We start from the raw sequence: 20,815 nt of genomic DNA, 5'->3' as shown, positions 1-20,815 counted from the left end.
CCGGTCTTATCAGTTTGTGCCCTGCCACGGAAACCTTGGAGCTTTTGCTTTTCTGCGATAGCTGAATGGCATCTGTCTTTTCGCCTTCGCTTCGTATCTCGAGGGTTTGTTGGTTTAAATTGCATCTCTTTCTTCCATCCTCTTTTTTTTTTTCTAGATACCCTTTGCTGAATGAGGTCCATGCCTTTACTTTCTACAGAGTTTTCGTAGCAGCTTCGCCGATAACGAGGGTTTCAAGCATCATAGAAGAACACCTGTTCGTTTCTCTCTGGTTAGTATGTTTAGATTTTTCTGCTTTGTATCTCATCAAAGGTGGTATATTGAGTTCTATCTCTAATGGAATACTGCGAATAACCACAAAAAATGAAGACTCATGTTGTTGTCTAAGAATTTTACTTCTTCAGCAGCCATTTTGAAATATATGCAGCAAAAGTAGCCAGAGTAGTAATTGTAGCTGTTAGTTGATAGAGAGAAGAACGGTGACGAGCTACCCGAATTTTTTTTCGTGTTGGCAGCGAACTTCGTTGTTTAGTGACAAGTAACAACCCCCTAGGTTTTCGGAATCAGGACCTAGATGATGTGGAAGCTGCCTTGTATCAGGCCCAGATTCATTTAGCATACGAATACCAGTGATTGTTCTCTGGTATTTACAACAGAAAGCATTTTAGTATTCCACAAGATAGTAAAAGAGTGTCCTTTTCGTGCATCCCTTCATCATTCTTTTGATCAGAAGATGAAGCTGCCGATATAAGATATTTTAGCTTATCTATGGAGTTAGTTAAAATATCTCTGACAGTCCACCGATCAAATTGCTATGTAACGCCAATATTCTGGTTTTTGGGATATGGCACATGCTTAGATATCACCGGAAAATACCCCTAGAAAGGGGTACAATGTATGAGTCTCTATTCAATTATGTATGGTAAGTAGGTAAAGGTCACCAATATGTCACCAAAAAAGGGGTGCTGCAAGCTGGAGAAGTTGAAAATATGAACCTACATAGGTACTGCATATGGAGTAGTGTTACTAGAATAAGAGAATCAAATAAAACGTTGTGCCACAGAGCCATTCTTCAGCCCAAACAATGAGAGAAAGTAGTCTTCAATAGCTGTAACTGAGATCTATTGCAGCTGTCAAACTTGCCCAAAAATGGTCCAAAAACAGTTTGTCACAACCTTTAGTTAACACGTTTATTGGTTGCAAATCTCCAAAAGTGGTAATTCTCACATAAACACCCTATTACTTCATTGTTCTTCATGTGGGTTTAAGAAGGAGAATTCAGCATAGGTTGCTGCCAACCAAGGAAGAGAGGAAACTTCAAGAAACACACAAAACAGAAGACAGCATTACCCAAATATTGATTAAACCTGTTCTGAGACCATTTCACAATATCAGACATGTTTAGATTTTCACCAATTAAAAGAAGGTTCAGACTAGTACCTGTATGTGAAGATGGAAGAAAGTAGGAGTAGGTAATAATGTCATTCTCACAGTTTGCTTGTATGTGTCACAGTGGGAGCCAGCACCTTATTTACTAGATAATGACTTCATTTAATCATAAAAGAATCAATTAACACCCCCCCCCCCCCAACCCCAATGGTTTGATAAGCTAGTTCAGGACAATGTGCTTCGCTTTTTGGGTCTTAGGTTTGGGAACCACCAGTGTAGACATGTTCCTGCAAAAAATACAAGAATCAATTGTAAGGAAGCTAAGCAACATCAAGTATAGTCAAGTATCACCAAATGTACTAATTGTCTCCATACAGATGGGAATTGCTATCCTAAACTTGGAATGACTGAGCTGCTTAGGGCTTCTGTCGTGCTTCCTGCATATCCTTTTAGTGATATAGTCATTGTTTTTTTATTTTCAGAAACCTTATTATCATTCTTCATCATTCACTAGATGTCTTTTCTGGAAAAAAAAATAAAAAATAGAAATCAGGAATGGTGAGCCTATTTAATGTAATAATACATGAATAATTAAGTCACCTGAGTCTCATTTCAATACTAAACTAGTACTTGAAAGCTGATTTTAACTGAATTAGTATTTGTTATTGTTGTATAGCTAAAGCCATGATAAACGAGTTTTTGAAGGAAAACCAATCATATCATAAATCAAACATTAGTTAGATGGACAAAAATGTGATCATGTTTCTCATAGAGAACAGTCTCTTTATGATGCAATGACATAGGAATGATTGGTTGTGACTGTGTAGTAGTGTTATGACCTTAGGTGGCGCTATATTGGCTTGTTTACCTTGCAATGGGAAGACCGTAAAAGAAACATACGTCTCTTCATGTTTGACTTGTATCTTTTTTTTTTTTTTTTGGGAAATTTGTGATTCCCCCCCCCCCCCCCAAAAAAAAAAAAAAAAAAAGGGAAAAAAGAATTATGGATATCTGGAAGAAGAAGAAGAAACAGGTGCATTATTTTTTGTATGTACAGATGCATCTTCTTTAGTATGATGGAATAGATATATCTCTGAGTAGGGGGCTGGACCTTGGTGCAATGGGCAGTGGTCCACAGTTGTAGCCGGAGGTCAACGCATTGAAACAGGCTCAGGAAAAATTGCCAAAAAGAAACTAATCCCCCCCCCCCCCCGGCGGCAGAATTCTTCCTTTGCGCCCTTTGGCACTAGGTTCACCATTTTTAGATGCATCTCTAAGTAAAAGCATAGGCTGTCCAATCAACCTTTTCTTGTGTTGGGGAATTCATTCAGGCTTATTTGATTGGACATGTACAATGATATAGTCTTGCTAGATTTTATAGATCTTCTTGTTAGAAAAATGTTAGCCATTTTAAGAGAATGTGGAATGCTGGATTTGATATTTCTGTCACTAGCATGCTGTCTTTTAAGGTTCTGCAAGTCTTGTAGATTTTGGGGGGCCGTTTTGGGGGTGGGGGATGTTGGTTTTGTAGAGGCATACTATATTCTTAAAAGATTGATGTAACCTTGTACTTGAATGAAGGAAAAAACTGAAACCAATTTTATCTGTTGTAATGAGGTTCAATGTTGGGGAATGCTATGGGCTTACCAAAGCAACATTTCAAATATGAGTAGTGGTGGCAAATTTGTAAATATCCTGAAGCTTACAAACAGGTAGGTGATTTACTAATAAGATAGTACAAACAGAATAATAAGTAGTATTGAATGATTAGGGAAGGATCTAGAGGCATCAATAAATAAGGCTGTGTTTGTTTGCTGGAATAAAGGTGGGGTGGGAAAATTCTTGAAAAAAGTGTAGATTTCTCACTTTTCACTTAAATTCAAAAATTGTAGAGTGTTTGGTTGCATGGGGTGGGAAAGTGAGAGACAAGCTCTGGTGAGGTGGCAGCCCAACTTTCCCACCCCATGGCTTTTTAAAACCCCACAAATTTGGTAGGGTTTTGTGAAAAAGTTTGGAAAAGTAAAAAGTGGGACCCACCACTATTACTTTTCCACAAAACCCTTTCTTTTCCTTTCCTTCTCCCTCACCCCACTACACATGGGGCCCACATGTTTTTTTTTCCCACCCCACCTTTGCAAACAAACGCAGCCTAAAGATTGGACAGCAATTATGAGCAAAAATAAAATAATGGGTAGATTACAAATTAGTAAACAGCCTTGGTGCAACGGTAAAGGTTGCTCCATTGTGACTAATGGCTCACAGGTTCAACTCTAGAAACAGGATCTCTGTGGATTAAGGGGCAAAGCTGTGCAAATTATGACTCTCCCCAGATCCCACAGTGGCATGAGCCCCATGTGCTGGATATGCCCTTTACTTTTAATACCATAAATAAGGAAGGAGGGGCAGTTTTGGGAAACAAGAAAAGGTAATTACATCAAGGAAAACAGTTTTCTGCCCAGGAGTGTAGCCTATGCCAGTATCTTTTGAGTCTGTTCTGTCATAGGCTTTTTCCCAGCAGATTTCTTTTACCCTTCTATCAAAATATAGGAGGAAGACGAGAGCAGTTATTTTCAATCTCTGGTAAGAAAAGGGAGGTAGCATTAGTTCAGTTGTTCGATTTCACCGAAATAGAATCGGATGTATGTCATCGATGTGTACCATAGTTGTCAACTTGTCATGATGACTAGGCAACCTCCCTTATCTATGCATCCAAGGTGCCTGGGTGCCAAAGTGGCATGTTATTGAGCCCTTGACAACTATACAGCACACGAAGCAATGGTCAATAGGTTAAAGAATCACTGTCATCGACTGGAATACTGATTGGGGAGAGACCATAACCAAGATTTGGGTTCTGGTGATATATCACAATAGAGGAAACTAATGGGGGCAGGAATGTGGGATCAGAATTGAACTGAGCTACTAATATTAACTCGGTTGACTGAACCAGATCCTGAAGGTATTGCCAGTACAACAATCCAGAAGGAGGTAGAGGTACGAGGTAATTGAAATATATCAGTTGAACAGGAAGAAGGCCCGGGGGGAGGAAATAAAGAACTGATAATATGGAGGGTACTCAGGGTAGAATGGTTGGAATAACACAGACCTGATGCAATGACTGAAGGAGAGAGTTTGAGTAAAGGGGAGTTGAACCACACTGTTGAACCCCATGGTGGCCTCGAACAAAGCAAACAAATTTGGTTCCATTCTCTGCTGTTGGTATGCAAAACAAGAGAAAACAAAGACTACTGTTGTAATATTAAGACTAATGGAGTTCAATTATGTTATGAACTTAATCTGAAAAGGGCCTATGTAGTGCACAATATAAACCATCCATGCAAAACATGATAAAATAAAGAGTTTTTTACATGAGCCCCCTCCTTTTTCATGAAAAACAAACTGCACCCCCTCTAAAATCAAAACCTTGCAAATACCCCCTCCACCATTAACCCTGTTACTTAGGACTGTTAAATAATTTTAATATGACCATATTACCCTCAAATATGGTAACATTTGAACTTCATTTTCAAGAGCTTTTTACATGAGTTCCCTCCATTTTCATGGGAAACAAGGCGCACCCCCTCTAAAATAAAAAAACCTTGCAAATACCCCCTCCACCGTTAACCCCATTACTTAGGATTGTTAAATAATTTTAATATGATCATATTACCCTCAAATATGGTAACGTTTGAACTTCTTATTTTCAAAGCCATACCACCTCACTCCTCATAGTTACTCACAGTTACTCACGATGCCTCATAATCTGTCATCACTACTGCCAATCAACGCCCACGATTACCACCGGAGGAACATTTGAGAATCAGTGCGTACCTCATCTTGAGGAGAAGAAACGTTGCAGGAGAAGAAGAAAAAAAATGCAAGTGAGGTACGCACTACTTCTCCTCAAATGTTCCTCCGGTGGAGGGGGTATTTGCAATGTTTTTTTATTTTAGAGGGGGTGCGCCTTGTTTCCCATGAAAATGGAGGGGGCTCATGTTAAAAACTCTTGAAAATAAAAAGTTCAAACGTTACCATATTTGAGGGTAATATGGTCATATTAAAATTAGTTAACAGTTCTAATTAACGGGGTTAATGGTGGAGGGGGTATTTGTAAGGTTTTGATTTTAGAGGGGGTGTGGTTTGTTTTCCATGAAAAAGGAGGGGGCTCATGTAAATACAGATTTTGGAGTGGGTTTCCAAATTGGTCAATGCCCCTTGCTGATCTTAAAAATGGAGTGACGTTCTTATATTGCTTTAGTATTCCTCCAAATTATTTGGGCTGATTTCCTCTCTTTTGGGACCTTTAAACAGCAAAATCTGGAATACCAGTGGCTACGTTCATTCTTCAAAATGTCTCACAGGAAAGAAGCATTTTAGAGCCAGGGCAGACGTCAGGAATAAGGAGTCTCATAGGGAACACTGAGAAGGTTTCAGACTCTGGAATCGGGGTTCCTTGTTCTGGATTACCTGTGCAAGATTTAAGCTCTCCTTTGGTTACTGCACTTCAAGCTTCTGCCAGACAAGATACTGCCAGTTTTCACTTTCCTGGGCACAATAGAGGGCGTGCTGCACCCCATAGTCTGGTTCAACTCATAGGAACAAGACCATTTATTCATGACCTGCCTGAGCTTCCTGAGCTTGACAATCTCTTCTCTCCACAGGGTCCTATTTTTGAAGCACAGAAGCAAGCAGCTGAACTGTTTGGATCCTCTGAGACATGGTTTCTTGTGGGGGGTACTACATGTGGGATCCAGGCAGCAATCATGGCTACTTGTTCCCCTGGGGACTCACTCATCCTCCCCCGGAATTCCCATATATCAGCCATATCTGGAATGGTATTGTCAGGTGCACTGCCGAAGTACATTTTACCTGAGTACAGTTCAGAGTGGGACATTGCAGGTGGAATCACTCCATCGCAAATAGACCAAGCAATCAAGGAATTGGAGACAGATGGCCAGAAAGCCAAGGCGGTACTTATTACTTCACCAACTTACCATGGTATCTGTAGCAATTTGAGTGAGATTGCACAGCTGTGTCATTCCCATGGAGTCCCTGTGATAGTTGACGAGGCACATGGGGCGCACTTTGAATTTCATCCTTCACTTCCTAATTCTGCTCTTCAACAAGGGGTGGATCTTGCTGTACAGTCCACACATAAGGTTCTCTGTTCACTCACACAGTCATCAATGCTACACAGGTCAGGAGATATTGTGGACAGAGAAAGAATATGTAGATGCCTTCAAACACTTCAAAGCACCAGCCCAAGTTATTTGCTTTTAGCATCATTAGATGCTGCTAGGGCTCAATTAAGTGAAAATCCAAGAACCATTTTCAACGAAGCCATGGAATTAGCTGGTGAAGCCAAGTGTATGATCAAGAGGATCCCTGGAGTCTCAGTCCTTGGGTTTCCAAATTTCTCCAACTTTCCTGCCATCGATCCCTTGAGGATTACCATTAGGGTCTCGGATCTTGGTCTGTCTGGTTATGAAGCAGATGAGTTCTTATGTAGGCATCATGGGGTCATTGCTGAACTTGCGGGGACCCGATCCCTAACATTTGCCATTACCTTGGGAACTTGCAAAGAACACATACAGAGGCTTGTATTGGGAATAGAAGATTTATCGGCAACCTCTCGAAGAAATAATGCAAGGGAGCAGTGGATGAAGCACAGTGACTGTGCACCCTTTGCCGACATTAGCATGAGCCTGAATCCTAGAGAGGCCTTCTTTGCAAGTAAAAGGAGAGTGAGTATAAAAGAGACCCTTGGAAAGGTATGTGGGGAGCTTATATGTCCATACCCACCAGGAATTCCAGTGGTTTTCCCCGGTGAGGTTATTACTGAGAAAGCTTTAGATTATTTGGTGGGTGTTAAAGACAAAGGTGCTGTTATTAGTGGGGCATCTGATCCTCTACTCTCTTCCATGCTTGTCTGTGATGTTTAGCCATACAGAAGATTGCTTATCTGAAGGGTTTTAGACATAAAGGTGCTTTCCATTCTTGTATTCTTTGTGGCCCTTCTCATCTCTCAATTAGGCTTAGCTAATGCAACCTGAGCAGTGTTAACCTCAGGACTCTGTCAACCCAACTTTCTCTTTGTGCTTGGGTTAGGGATTAGCTCCTTGGGGTTTGGTAGGAGCAAGCATGTGTTCTTTACAACATCATGATAGTGTTTATTACCAACTCAATTGCTTTTTATGTGTTCCACATGATTAGTCTTCTTCTGTTTTCAAGTTTTAGTCTTTGGATTTGAACCCTTTAGCTTTTACCTTGGGATTAATATGATTCATTAAGGAGATAACAATGGGATTCAGTTTACCAAATTGCTTACTAGTCTTTCATTTAATGAAACACCTAAATTAAGATAAATACTACAAATCTGCCAAAATCCATGGCCCCCCTTGACCATCCAAGGTTTGTAAATGGTAATATCCATATTGTTCTCTGTAATTTGATTAAATGAAAGATTTATCTGAAAGTTTGGTAGACGTTACTCATTGTCATGTAATCTTGTAGTGTTCTCTACAAAGAAAACTCTTTGCCCTTCTCATCTCTGAAAACCGTGGTCATTTTCTGTGCCCCATTCCAGATTGGAATCATTATTATTATTATTTGGTGAAAACCCCATCTGAGATTATTGGACACTACCATCCGAAAACGGTGGAGAGAGATAATACAGTGCTGTGATTCTCTTACCCATTAAGAAAGAGCCAAATAGAATCAATAGGCATTTTTGTTTGGTAAGAATCCAATTGGCATTTATGGGCCTGTGGAAACATAGTTATGGTGCGAATCCCCCCCCCCTCCCCCTGGGGGGCACTTATAACTAGAAAATCAGAAATAAAAAATCATAAATAAAAAAATGACAATTACCAATCAATTATCGGATGGTTTATTGAATCAGATTGTTATCTTATATCAAACAAAGTTTAGTGACTCGAATTTAGATACCTTCTGTAAATTTCCGTGGATTGGATTGGGATAACAGTTTTGTTTATCAGATTCAGATAGTGGTATTGTCCCAATTGAATCCGATCCGTTTGTAGGTCTACATATACAACTAAAAGAGTGACCTCTGCACTAAGAAAAAATTTCTATTACTATAAAGGGTTGCTGTGTTAGTAATAAACTAATGATTAGCACCTCTTAATGAAGAAGTCACATGTTCCGACTTTCTAGTGATATACGTAATAATCTCCATATTAAACATTTATGCTCTTACTTTGTAACCCATAGGCTCATTTACATTCCTAGACAGATCAATCAATTTTGCTATCACCTAGCCCAGTTGACTTACTCTGTTTCAGTGTTGACTGATTGGCTGCTTACCACTCCCTAATATGTATCCTTAGTTGATTCTCAGGCCTCAGTTTTTCCTCAATAAATTGATTTCCTACAACAAAATACTGAAATATCAAATCCAAATTGACAAAGGAAGGTATTTGACAGTGAGAAATCCAAATAGTGCTTTGGCTTTTTATTTTTAAGGCATTTCTTTGGATCCATTAAAATGACTAGATGAAAATTGTTTATTGTAAGCAAAAGTATTCTATTAATTTTTTTTCTTACTATGGATCCATTAAACATGATTAGATGCAAAAAAAAAATTTCTTTCTTATTTCTCTTTTTTAAGAATCCATCAAAAGACAAAGGAAAACATTAAAGAACTAATATAAAATATCCACATAAAAGAGGGAGAAAGGAAAAATAAAACATAACAATGCAAAATTCCTTATATACTGGATTTCCATAAAAGAGGAGAAAAGGAAAGGGGAAAAAACAACAGAGTAATTGCTTAATGATTATAAGGGTTGAAATATAGGATAATTTGATCATTTTGAAATATCAGGGGTGAAAGAGAGAACAATTCATTTTTGGGAGAATATATTAGAGGTGAAACTTTTGAGAGACATAATACCCAATTCTAGTAAGTGACATCTTGCATCAGAATTGGTCAGCCTAGTAGAGATGTTAGGTATATATGTGGTATGGTATGACATGATATCTAACATAAATGGAATAGACCAACCATAATGTAAAAAGCTCCAGACCCTCAACTTGCAAAGTGAAGGTAAGGCATGCCAGATTTTGGTTTTATGTTCTCATACAGAAAGAAAACCTACATTGAACTTTCTTAAGATCTACCCTACCTCTGTTCATATCTAAGGATCATATTTGGAGAAATACTGGCATAGCATTCTTGTGTTCCACAACATGAACAGACAGTAACTTATTCTAGGCAGTTGATATCCAGGATTGTGCACCAAAGACTAGGAATAGCATTCCACTTATGACTGCAACCTGTAAAAACAGAATTATAATGTTGATTTTATAAACTAGAAAATAAATTCAAAAAAATCATAAAGAGAAAGAAAACCATATTGAAGATGATCCTTAGGTCCAATAACAGGTCCAGGAAGCAAATTCAAGTTGTCTTACCACTTTCTCTGATATCCGAGAAGCCAAACTCTTTCCCCCAATAACAGCTACCATACAACACAATGCTTGCGCTCTGCATACAAATTGGGGTTAGACAGTACCAAGCAATCACCTAAAATGAGGCCCTCAGTATTTAACTGCACAAACGTGCCTTACATTACTAAATTCATTGTAGAAAATCTTGCGAGATCTCGGTAATCTCGAGTAGGGCAAGACAAAATTAAGGGCAAAACGATATCTAGTCAGTTCTTGACAAAATCTCGTTGATATCTCACTGAAATTTTGGCATCTCGCCAAAAGTTTGGAAATTCAGGTGAAACTTTGAAAACTTCAAGGGGTTGTATAATATAGATTGCAATTTTTTTTTTTTCAGATTATAATTGAGATTTGACTACTAATTAGTATTTGTTCTTGCATTGTAATGAAAGTTTCAATGTTTTTTTCCATATCCATGTTTAGATTTGTGAAAATACATATCCTGTTTCGTCCACATATAGCAGAGCATGTGCAAATCAATAACATCATTTTGTATTAGGTTTTACTCAAAATAACATTCTTATTGTGTTTATTAGCCTCAAATTTAGGCTGTACACAAAAAATGAGACTCAAAAGACACTTAAAAACGACCAAAACACGTTGTCAAAACGAGACAACAAGACGAAATGAGACTTGGTACATTGGCTACACTTTGATGTACACAATGCTACAAATTTATGTACATGTTTTCCTTATGCAGAAATTCTGGAAGAGAAGTTGGACCTATTTTTCTATGTTTGGCTCAATTTCTTGGATCAATACAAACTTAGAAGTGCCTAATGATTTATATGGACCATTGGCTTAATATTTTTTATTTGAATATAATAATGAACTAATAATAAGACCAAATACTAGAATTTTAGGGGTTGTATTGCAATGATTCTGTGACCGTTTCTTGAAAATGGGCAAGAAACAGTTTTTCATGTTTCTATGCCCATTTCTCATTCTGGAGGTTGAAATCTTGTATGGTTGTAACAAAATGGCCATGTTTCTATGACAAAATGGAAACAAGAACTTGTATGGTATGCATAAAATTTAGTAAAACCAATTTTCTCAAGGAAAATCATTAAGTAAGCTGTTAATTAAACTGGGAGAAGGTTTGCATAATTATGTACAGGGAAACTAAAGAGTAAAACTTACATGATCCCACCAAGAACTACACCTGTTGGGTTTTCGTCTGCAGCCAAACCAATTGTAGCAAGCTGATAAAACAGTTACAACCATAAAAAATATATTGATGAGCAAACGCACAACTTTCAGGACTGTATTAATAAGATGCAGTTTCTTGTTTGCAACTTAGTTACCTGGCTCTTGTCTCCCCACTCGCCAAAGAATGTAAGGGAAAACGCCTGCACGAGCAAACACGATGCATGGTAATGGTAAAACTGGTAAACTATCTGTGTCATATTTATTTTTGTTTTGTTTTTAAACCCAAAATTTGCCCCCCTTAAACTTCATTGAATGAGAGAAAATTATACATTTATAACTAGGGGGCCATAAACTATCTTACCCAAACCTACAAAGAATGCAGACCACTCTTTCTCACCTTAAAAAAGGTATAAAAACCCTATAAAACCACTACTTCTCACCCTAAAAAATGTATAAAAACCCTATAAAACCAGACATTGTATCAGTCACGATGAGTTGTTTTTAGCCTTGCCAACAACCCATACCCCTTTGGTATTGCCAGCCCTGCACTTAGGGCTCTCTTCTTGTTGCATTGCCCCCTGGAGGCAAGCCCTGCTTCTCATTTGCTAAAGCAAAACTAGAAACTACATTCCATTGACCGGCTCAAAGACAAAAGCTGGATTGGTTCACTTCCACACCTCAAGCATCGTAGTAGCAGCCTAGCTGAAAGCTCCCCAACCCTCATCAGAAAGGAAGGAAGCCAATCGGCTCCAACTTGTGGATGGAACATGGGTATGATAAACAAGGCAACTGAAACTTTCAACTGATCTCGAGCTCTGAAAATAAGATGCAAGTCCTGTTCCAAACATTGTGGGAGCAAGAGAATTGAAGGCAAGAAGCAACCCTCACTGTTTAGGATTTCTAGGTACATCAAATTTCGAGGATAAGATTTCTGTAAGTTTGGGAGAATGTAAAACTCATACCTAACTATTCCAAATGACATGTTGTAGGAACCAAACCCACCACATAAAGACCAGCACGTTGTGGTCCGTTTTTCTGGAGAGCATAAGGGATAAACCCAAATCCCTGGGATTGGATGCAAAGGACACTAGGGATATAGTCATCATCAAAATGGACGCGGGGGATGGTCTTTGATGTAACATGCACGGATCCTATTGGAGGATGGATCACCCACTTCCAAAACATAAAGATCTCAGATTTCGGTCATCATGTAACACATTTGAAACCTTAAGCATCTTACTTTATGCACAACAGCTGTGTTCAAGTAGAATGTAGAAAGAATCATAGCGTTTGGATTTGAATCAATCATGTCATGGACAACATAGTGGAAAAAGGTCAAATTCCCTGTTACTTTTAGAGTGCACAGGCTGATATAGTGGATCAATTGCCAATCAACTGGAGCCGATCAACTGCTGCTCTCTTCTGTGTGTGTGAAAGGAGACTAGGAAGGACCCTCATGCCACTAATGAGTGAGGATCTAAAATGCTACCTCTGATATCTCTTAGGATCCTAACCCGAATCCCTAATTGCAAAACTGAGAACTTGTGGATCCAGTAAAAGGAAGATGTGGGTCATCCAATTAGAGACCATTGAATTAACATATGAATCTATGGACCTGGATGGTGGAGGTCAAGGTTCCACCACTTTGTTGGAGTTGGAAGAAGATTTGACTCGAACCCGGATTGATTGGGAAGGTGGAGTACCATCTCTCGAGTGTAGGAGCTGGGAGGTGCCCAAGTCTAAGTATGATCCCTTGGCCATTTCCCTAGCTTGTACTTGAGTCCAGGACAAAACCAAACTGATTGACCACCTTGTTGCTGAAAAGTGACAGGGTGGTTGGTCGCCTATCTTGCCACCCCCTAGGCAGTTGGTCAAGACAGTACATGAATTTTGCGATTATTTTATTCTTAAACAGCCGAGAGTTCTAGAGCGAGTCAGAGGGTTCGTTCTGGAGTGAAAGGAACCGGTATTCGCGGGAGGAATCTCAAATCTTCATTTGATCTTCAGTTTTGAAGGTAAATCATTTATCTCTTCCATCTTCTATCAGTTCTTCATTAAGTTTTGAGAGATGGATGTGAGGAAACTACATTGGGAGATTAGATTTGATTGGGAAACCCGTGTTTTTCATCAATCTAATTGGATCTAGCACGAGTGATAAGATCTACATCTTTCCCAACTGCAGAATTCTCCCATTTAGATCTCTAAGGTTTGTTGTCGTTTGTTGTCTTGGAGTGTTTGGACATGCTTCAGAGACAAAATCCATACCTATGATCAGCCCAGAATCCTCCGTGGATCATAATCGAAGGTGTAAAGTTTGGACCAGGTTGCAGCTCGCGCACCTTGGGCGGTCGATTGGGGCAATCAAGCGGTCTCTACCATGTCTAACCGACTGCTCCTCCTGCTGTCCATTGGTGGGTATCCATTGCAGAATAATGGCCTCTCTATCTTTATTTATCCATTGTTCATGAGATTTCAACCAAATAAATTTTAACATTACCTTAAGAAATATGGGTGAGAAGAAGAGAGTGAGAAATTGTCTCTGCTCCTTTTTGGAATCGTCATCTTCCTGCAAGAACATAATACTGTTCAGTCTGGGTAGTGGACCCATGCTCCAACTGTCAATATTTATTTTCAGGACAGAATGAATTAACTTCAATTCAATATTACATAATATCATCCTTCAGTTCTTGAGATACTAAAATTGCAGCTCATTGACACAATATATTGAACAGTATAACAGTAGATATTACATTACTAGGTAGAAAATAAAGTGAACCTAGATGAGAGTGTCGCTACAGATTTAAGACCAATGTGGTGGTAATTAAGTACCAAGCAGGAATTTCAGTTTGAGATTCACACTTCTAAAATCACAATATTCTTCATCATCTTCTATAAACGTTATATGATAACAATAAAGGATTGAAATACATGATTTTCTTTACTACTGGACAAAGATAAGCTATCCATCATCTCTTTTCTTTTTCCCGGTTGGAGACTTCTTTTTTTATTTTTTTTTGGGGGGGGGGGGGGGGGATGAATATAAGTTCAAAATATTGTAAGATTGTTATCATGCAAGTCCATAAGATGACATCCAAGTACGAAAGTCCCACTAGCATATCCAGGAATCTAGATCATATGTTCAATGTTGTCTGTGTGCAGTATTCATAAGCTCACCTTGTTACCTCCTTTTGCATTTCCTGCTTTTCCCTTTATATCAGCATTCTGATCATGCCACAGACATTGAATCAAACCAAAATTATGAGTTAAATAGGGCAATGTTTAGCTTTAAAAAAAAGGGTCATGCAACCAAAAGTAGATACAGAGTATATATAGAGGAAATCTAGGATCATTTCAGTCCATTCAAAAAACCAAGATTTTGGATAATATGTTAAATCATTTAACATTAGTTATTCAGCAATAAGTCTTCCCCAAACATAAAATCAGGAAAGATCTTAAAAAGAAAAAGAGTACCCAAATCCTTTGATTTTATTTTGAAAAGTGTGACACTCAACCACTTCAACAGTATCTAGGAAGCAAAAGTGGATCTAAGATGAAATTAAATACAGAAACATAATTTAGATTTTCCAATCCCAGAAAATATTTTATCTCGTATGTGTTTTAAATGGTTAATTGCATCTTGCAGAACCCAATCATGTGGACAGACATCTAATCAGATATGTACAACCAAGGTTCTAAATTTGGTTTCATTTCAATGTTTCAACCAGCTCAAGACACTGAAATTTTTACTGAAATTCCAGCAAAACCTGATGGTTTCAGTGGTTTTTAACACTGATTTTGACCTGGTATTTGGTGGACAACCTATTTTAAGGCCAATAACACATTTCCAAGGTTGTTTTTTACTCAAACATAACACAAATTGGTCTTCTTGATTCACACATGCTCGGTTGTTTGTGGACAAAATTGAATATTTTATTTTCACAAATCTAAACATAGTTGAAGCATAAATTGACATAAATGAGAAGCAATTTCTTGATAATCGAGAAAACATTGAAATTTCACTGAAATGTGCATGGCAAAACATAAGACATAAGTAGAGCATCCCAGAAGTAGTAAAATCTCAATTAAAATTTACAAGTTACAAAACACCAACTCATAAGGCATAATTAATAAGTAATAACAAACACAAAACCAGACAGAATCCTCAAGACCCAAGCTAATAGAAGCTGCTATATTGGCCTTGCTCAATCCCACTGTAAGTCCGCCAGACCCAATGTGCACTGAGCTCTGATTGTGCCACATACACATCCAACAACATGACTCTAAGAAGTACCAAACATAATTGCCACCATCTCCATGTATATGGCATGGTTTTTTCGGGCAAGGATTTCAAGTTTCCCCCTTGATTTGAGCAGTAACAGAATCAAAATGGTTGAAAATCACAAAATGGAATTGAAATGGGAGTTTCTGTGTCTTGCGTGAAATTTCAATGAGTTTATTATGTACACAGTTACATACTATCTCGAAATTACAAAGACCCCCAAAACTCTTGAAATTTCACCAAAATTGTACCAGAATTTCCACAATTTCACCAAAAAACTGAGATTTTGAAGTTGAAATTCCAGTCAAGTTCATTTCACATGTGCATTTTGTTTTGGTGACCTTGAGATATCCAAAATTTCACGAGATTTTGAACCATGCCTACTATAACAAAATTGAAATAATTAGGAAGAACAGAGAACAGAAGGAAGAGAGAAGAAGAAGAGATGGAGAAGGGAATGGAGAGTTGGGCGAGATGCATCTCTCCCCCTCAGCAGTGAATTTTATTATTAAAGTTTCCAGATCAGGGAGATCTTTAGATATCCTTAAATCTAGTTATAAGATCTTCAAATTAGTATCCTAAAATAGACTTGCTTGACACCCAAGTAACACGAAAGAAAGGAAACAAATCTCCCTAAGTATTGCTTGCTAGTCAAGCTACATAAGAAATAGAAAGCAGTATACTAATCTAATAGTAGGAGATAAGGAAATAAAATAAAATCTAGGGAGAATAAAATCATATCTAATCCAATCTAGGGTGGACCCACATAGCATGGTTACCACTTAAGTGGTAAATCACTCATATCTTAGCATCTACAATATGGATTAAGGTTAGGTAGTCTTCAATACACATGCCCTAGATTCCATAATGACGATGCTGATTCATGGAGAGCTGGCATATAGAGAAGTGTTATTATATAAGGGTATTTTGGAAATTTAAAAATGATAATTAATTTATTAGCTATTGGATAATGGTGCAATTTATTTGGTTATCCATGATCAATATGACTTTTCCTTTGAGATTCTACCTGTTCACTACTTAGAGACACAACAAGAGTTGAAAAAGATGCAAGCCGACCAGGAGAGGAGTCACATACTAGGACTTCAGTGCTAAGCCTAGCAACAGCCCCACACCCAGACCCAGTCGTCTCCACCCATTGCAACACCCTTATGCTGATGTCTGTGAGAGCACCCCCCCCCCCCCCCCCCCAAAAAAAAAAGAAAAAAAAAAACAAACAAACAAACTGCTGCCTAGGCCAGCACCTCAGCCCCCAACCCAGCACTACCCCCTGCACCCTGCCCTCTCACACCCCCTGCACCCAGCCCCACCCCGAACCTGTTGAACCACCACCTCCACCACCCCCATAACCTGTTGCTACGCACCCCAATCTTGCCCTACCCAAGCCCCAACAACCTTGCCATGCGCCCAGCCCCCCACCACTCCTGCTGCAACATACCAAACTCACCCCTTACTGCACACACACTGACCCCCACTTCCACCCTGCTACACACCCCCACACCCATCCTACCCAACCCTACTGCAAATACCCACTTCCACACCCCACCCTTGCTGCACACACACCTTGCTGAACCACCCCCACCACTCCTGCTACATACAAAAACACACACCAAATTGAACCACCCTCACCACCCCTGTTGCATACACACAAAAACACACACCCAGCTGAAGCTCCCCCCCCCCCCCCCCAAAAAAAAAAAAAAAAAACCACTGCTACTTTCACCCACACACACCCACACCTACACCCACCCCTTTGCTGCATACACCCAATCAACACCCCCCCCCCCCATCCACAGCCTTAACTCACCCTAATTTAATTCTTTTATTTATTTATTTATTTATTTATTTATTCACTTTGCATTTTACAGGATATCAATTTTAAGTGTAATGAAACAAGTGGCAAGTATATAATGTTGGCCAACTTTCAACAAAAATATAGGAAGAGGGCACCTGCTAGGATTTCAGAGTCATCACTACATCCTAATAGGCTATATCAAAGCTGTGAAGACTAGCCACATGGATGTGGGTTATTCAGGTGGTGTGAACCAATAGGACAAGTCAAAACCCCAAGTCCTTATCTTTTTGTGGATACAAAGCAAGAAGAAGACAGAGCAAAGGAAGACATAAAATCTTTGAAGAAAAAGAGTGAAGCTGTTGGAGAAGGATGTAATCTTATCGAAGAATGATGGGGTTGATTGTAGTAATTGTTATAATGTTATGCAGGAGGGTACCATCTTATTAGGTAGGTGTAGCATGTATTTGGATCAAGGACTGTATATAAAGCTCTTCTTTTAATGATGTAGTTGGAGCAAAAGTTTGTAATCATTTAATGTTGCAATCAACAGTTGGTTCTCAATTCTACATTTTTCCTGAGTTCAGTTCTATGTATGTAGAAGCCAGTTTGAAGTATTTAAATGTCAGTTATAGATGGACACAAATACTGTCTTATCAAAAACAAGTCCAATTTAGGGGTCATAGGTTTTCGGAGGTCTAGTTTGCCCCTGCACATCATCCACCAGCTGTTCTTATCCAGCAACACTGTCTTCCAAAGGAGAATCTACCAAAGGAAACTCAACAATAGGAACCTCAAGAGGGATCTCAAGAAACACCGGAACTTCTTCACTAACTCTCTCCCCCTGAAGAAGAGTAGGGGAAAAGAAAGGAACATGTTCACGAAAGACATCATCCATAGATACAAAAAACCTATGAGATCCAGGATGATAGCATTTATACCCCTTTTATGTAGGAGGATAACCCCAAGAATATACATTGTAACTCATGGGGATCTAGCTTACCATGACTTTGATGGTTGCGAACAAAAGCAACGCATCTAATCACCTTAGGAGGAACTGTAAAGTTGGCTGTCCCTAAAAGAATCTCAAGAGGGCAGCTCTAATCTAAGACTCAGGAGGGTATCATGTTAATCAGATAGGTGGTAGTTTGAATTGCATCACCCCAAAATCGAGGAGGCACATGCATGGTGAATATAAGGGACTATGCCACCTCAAGGAGAAGTCTATTTTTGCGCTCAACCACCCCATTTTGAGGAGTATCTACACAACTGATTTGATGGATATTCCCATGAGCAACAAGATAGAGTGAAAGGCTCAGCCAAGTATTCAGTCCCATTATCAATTTGAAGAATTTTCACCATTGCCCCAAACTGGGTCCTAATCATATTATGGAAATTCTAAAAGCAAGAAAGTTCATCACTTTTTTGGTGTGGGAGATACATCCATGTAGTTCTAGAGCAACAATCAATAAAGGAAACAAACCCAACGATGACCAAAAGTAGACACAGTCCAAAAAGGACCCCACACATCAAAATGAATAATAGAAAAAGGAACTTTACTACGATTATCAGAAATTGAATAAACATATCCAATTTACTTGGCCAAAATGAAAGCATCACAGCAAAATCACTCAAATTACATCTTTTAACTAAGCCTGGAAATAATTTAGACAAAAATGATAAAGGAATGTGGCCAAGGCGATTATGCCACTATAATAAAGACGAAAATGCAGGAGAAGATGATGTAGAGGCCCTAGAAAAAACTGATGGTGATCCATCCAATAAGTAGAGCCCCCCTTCTATCTACCACTGCCAGTCTTACACCCCATTTCTAGGTCTTGAAAAACACAATGAGTGGGAAAGAATGTTATTTTGCAATTCATATCATGGGTAAGGCTACTAATAGACAAAAGATTAGCAAAAAAATTTTGGAATGTGCAAAACAAAGGAAATGGTAAGTGTAGGAGAACAGATAATGGATCCCTTTCTAGAGATAAGGGAGAGAGATTCATCAGCTATTCTAACATCCTAACTAAAAGGATTAGATGAGTAAGTAAGAAATAAAGAAGATGAGCATGTCATGTGATCTATTGCCCTAAAGTCAATTATCTAGGAGGGATAAATAGAGTTGACATTGTGACAACCGAAAATACCTAGGGAACGCTAAGAGTCAACAGTGGAAGTAACGGCAGAGGTTACACTTGCACTAGGAGTCGATCCTAAAGAGGATACATCAAGCTTGGTCATCAACTGAAAAAAGAGATCTTGGATCTCATATGAGGAAAGAGATGTTGGAGTACTATGGGTATCTGAAATAGCTTGATTGGCAAATGCTTGATTGCTGCCCCTATTACCACATTTACCTTCGTCACGGGAATTTTCTGGACATACAAGCAGCTTCCAACACTTCTCCTTCATATGGTGTTCCTTCTCATAATATTCACACTTCTCATGTGACCGAGAACCACAAGACCCAGCCTTGTAATTGCCAAAACCAGAAGCTAAAGCTGACCTCTCAGGAGTCTGTGTATGTTCCATAGCTGTCCGCAGACTATGTTCTATGTCAACCATTACATAGGCTTGCTCTAGAGAGGGAAAAGGCTCCCGGGAAAGAATGTGTGCCTAAATTTGATCATACTCTATGTTTAAGTCTGCTAGAAAATCATAAACTTGGAGCTTGTCTTCCCACTTCTAATATTCAGCAGTGTCCACAGCATTGGTTTGGGTAAATTTTCCATAAAAGTCTAGTGTCTAATAGTGCCATCTGAGTGTGTTGTAATGCTGTGATAGAATGAGTTCCTTAGTTTGCAGCTGATGAATCTTGCTTCTGATCTCAAAACATTGTGCAACATTACCTACTTTGGAATATGTGTCTTAAGCAACTTTTCAAATGGTGGCAGCATCAGGAAGAAGAAGGTAACTCTCTGCAATGGTTGGTTCAATGGATTTAAGGAGAAATCTCATCACCAAACACTCATCTATATACCACTCTGCATATTGGAAACCAAGAGCGAAGGTTTGAACCAAATTCCCATCAAGATGGCCAGTTAGATCACGAGCACCAATAGCAAGAGAAACACAAAGAGACCATCGAAGATAACTGTTCCTATTCACAATAGTCATCTGAAGCAGAGAAAACTCACGATCCCGAGGAATAGAGGAAACAGGAAAATCCTTAGATGTACCAGAAGAATTAGGTATAGTGGCATCAGTCATTGCAGGAACAAGGGATTACTCAACAATGAAGAAAATAATTTTTATTGGCAAAAAAAAAAATCTGCAAAAATACTCACAACCTTAGATAGGTTAGAAACAAAAAAAAAAAAAATCCCTCTCTTTTAGAGAAAGGAAAAAATCTGATCATGGAAAGCCATCTGCAATTAACTCCTTAAGCAACATTGATGGCTATACGAACATCCATAAGGTCTAAATAGGCAAGGCGATAGAAACTAGATGGAATATTATATGATTCAGGTCCTCCTAGTCATTACCGCAGAGGAAAAAATTGGAAAAGAAGAATTGAATGAGGATTGGGTTTAATGGGGGATTTCAATCATCTTAGGAGAGTCGCAGAGGTTAGGTGACACTCCAAGGAATGATAGCAAGTGATTTTGGGGGTCAGGAGAGACAATCGACCCTTTTAGAAGAGTCAAAAATTGCAACGACTCTTCTAGGATCTATTGTTGGAGGTAAAAAGAGTTATTGGCATTTCGATCAGG

General features: G+C 38.8%; 2 protein-coding genes across 3 annotated transcripts; one reads left to right on the top strand and one right to left on the bottom strand.

The window, feature by feature from the left end:
• LOC149010177 (uncharacterized) lies at positions 1–9,259 on the top strand. Of its 2 annotated transcripts, none has more exons than XM_089160622.1 (3): positions 1–104; positions 200–271; positions 5,748–9,259. In XM_089160622.1, the coding sequence occupies exons 1-3, from the start codon at positions 66–68 to the stop codon at positions 7,326–7,328; spliced, it is 1,692 nt and encodes a 563-aa protein (XP_089016748.1). In that variant the 5' UTR covers positions 1–65; the 3' UTR covers positions 7,329–9,259. The 2 variants fall into 2 exon arrangements, 1 of the variants encoding a protein (XP_089016748.1); XR_016174308.1 differs by having other exon boundaries at positions 88–104; positions 5,698–5,840.
• Positions 9,245–19,667, bottom strand: LOC149010176 (GDT1-like protein 5). Its single transcript, XM_089162412.1, has 8 exons — positions 19,488–19,667; positions 17,866–17,940; positions 14,182–14,229; positions 13,505–13,573; positions 11,163–11,207; positions 10,999–11,060; positions 9,823–9,895; positions 9,245–9,684 (listed from the first exon to the last, which is right to left on the bottom strand). The coding sequence occupies exons 1-8, from the start codon at positions 19,665–19,667 to the stop codon at positions 9,619–9,621; spliced, it is 618 nt and encodes a 205-aa protein (XP_089018538.1). The 3' UTR covers positions 9,245–9,618.
• Positions 19,668–20,815: the final 1,148 nt, after the last annotated feature.

This window comes from Hakea prostrata, chromosome 7 (genome assembly GCF_041222555.1).
Source record: "Hakea prostrata isolate BN-2017 chromosome 7, UWA_Hpros_2, whole genome shotgun sequence".
In the NCBI taxonomy this organism is placed as follows: Eukaryota; Viridiplantae; Streptophyta; class Magnoliopsida; order Proteales; family Proteaceae; genus Hakea; species Hakea prostrata.
Note: the sequence above shows the minus strand (reverse complement) of the source record. Positions and strands in the feature narration are given on the sequence as shown.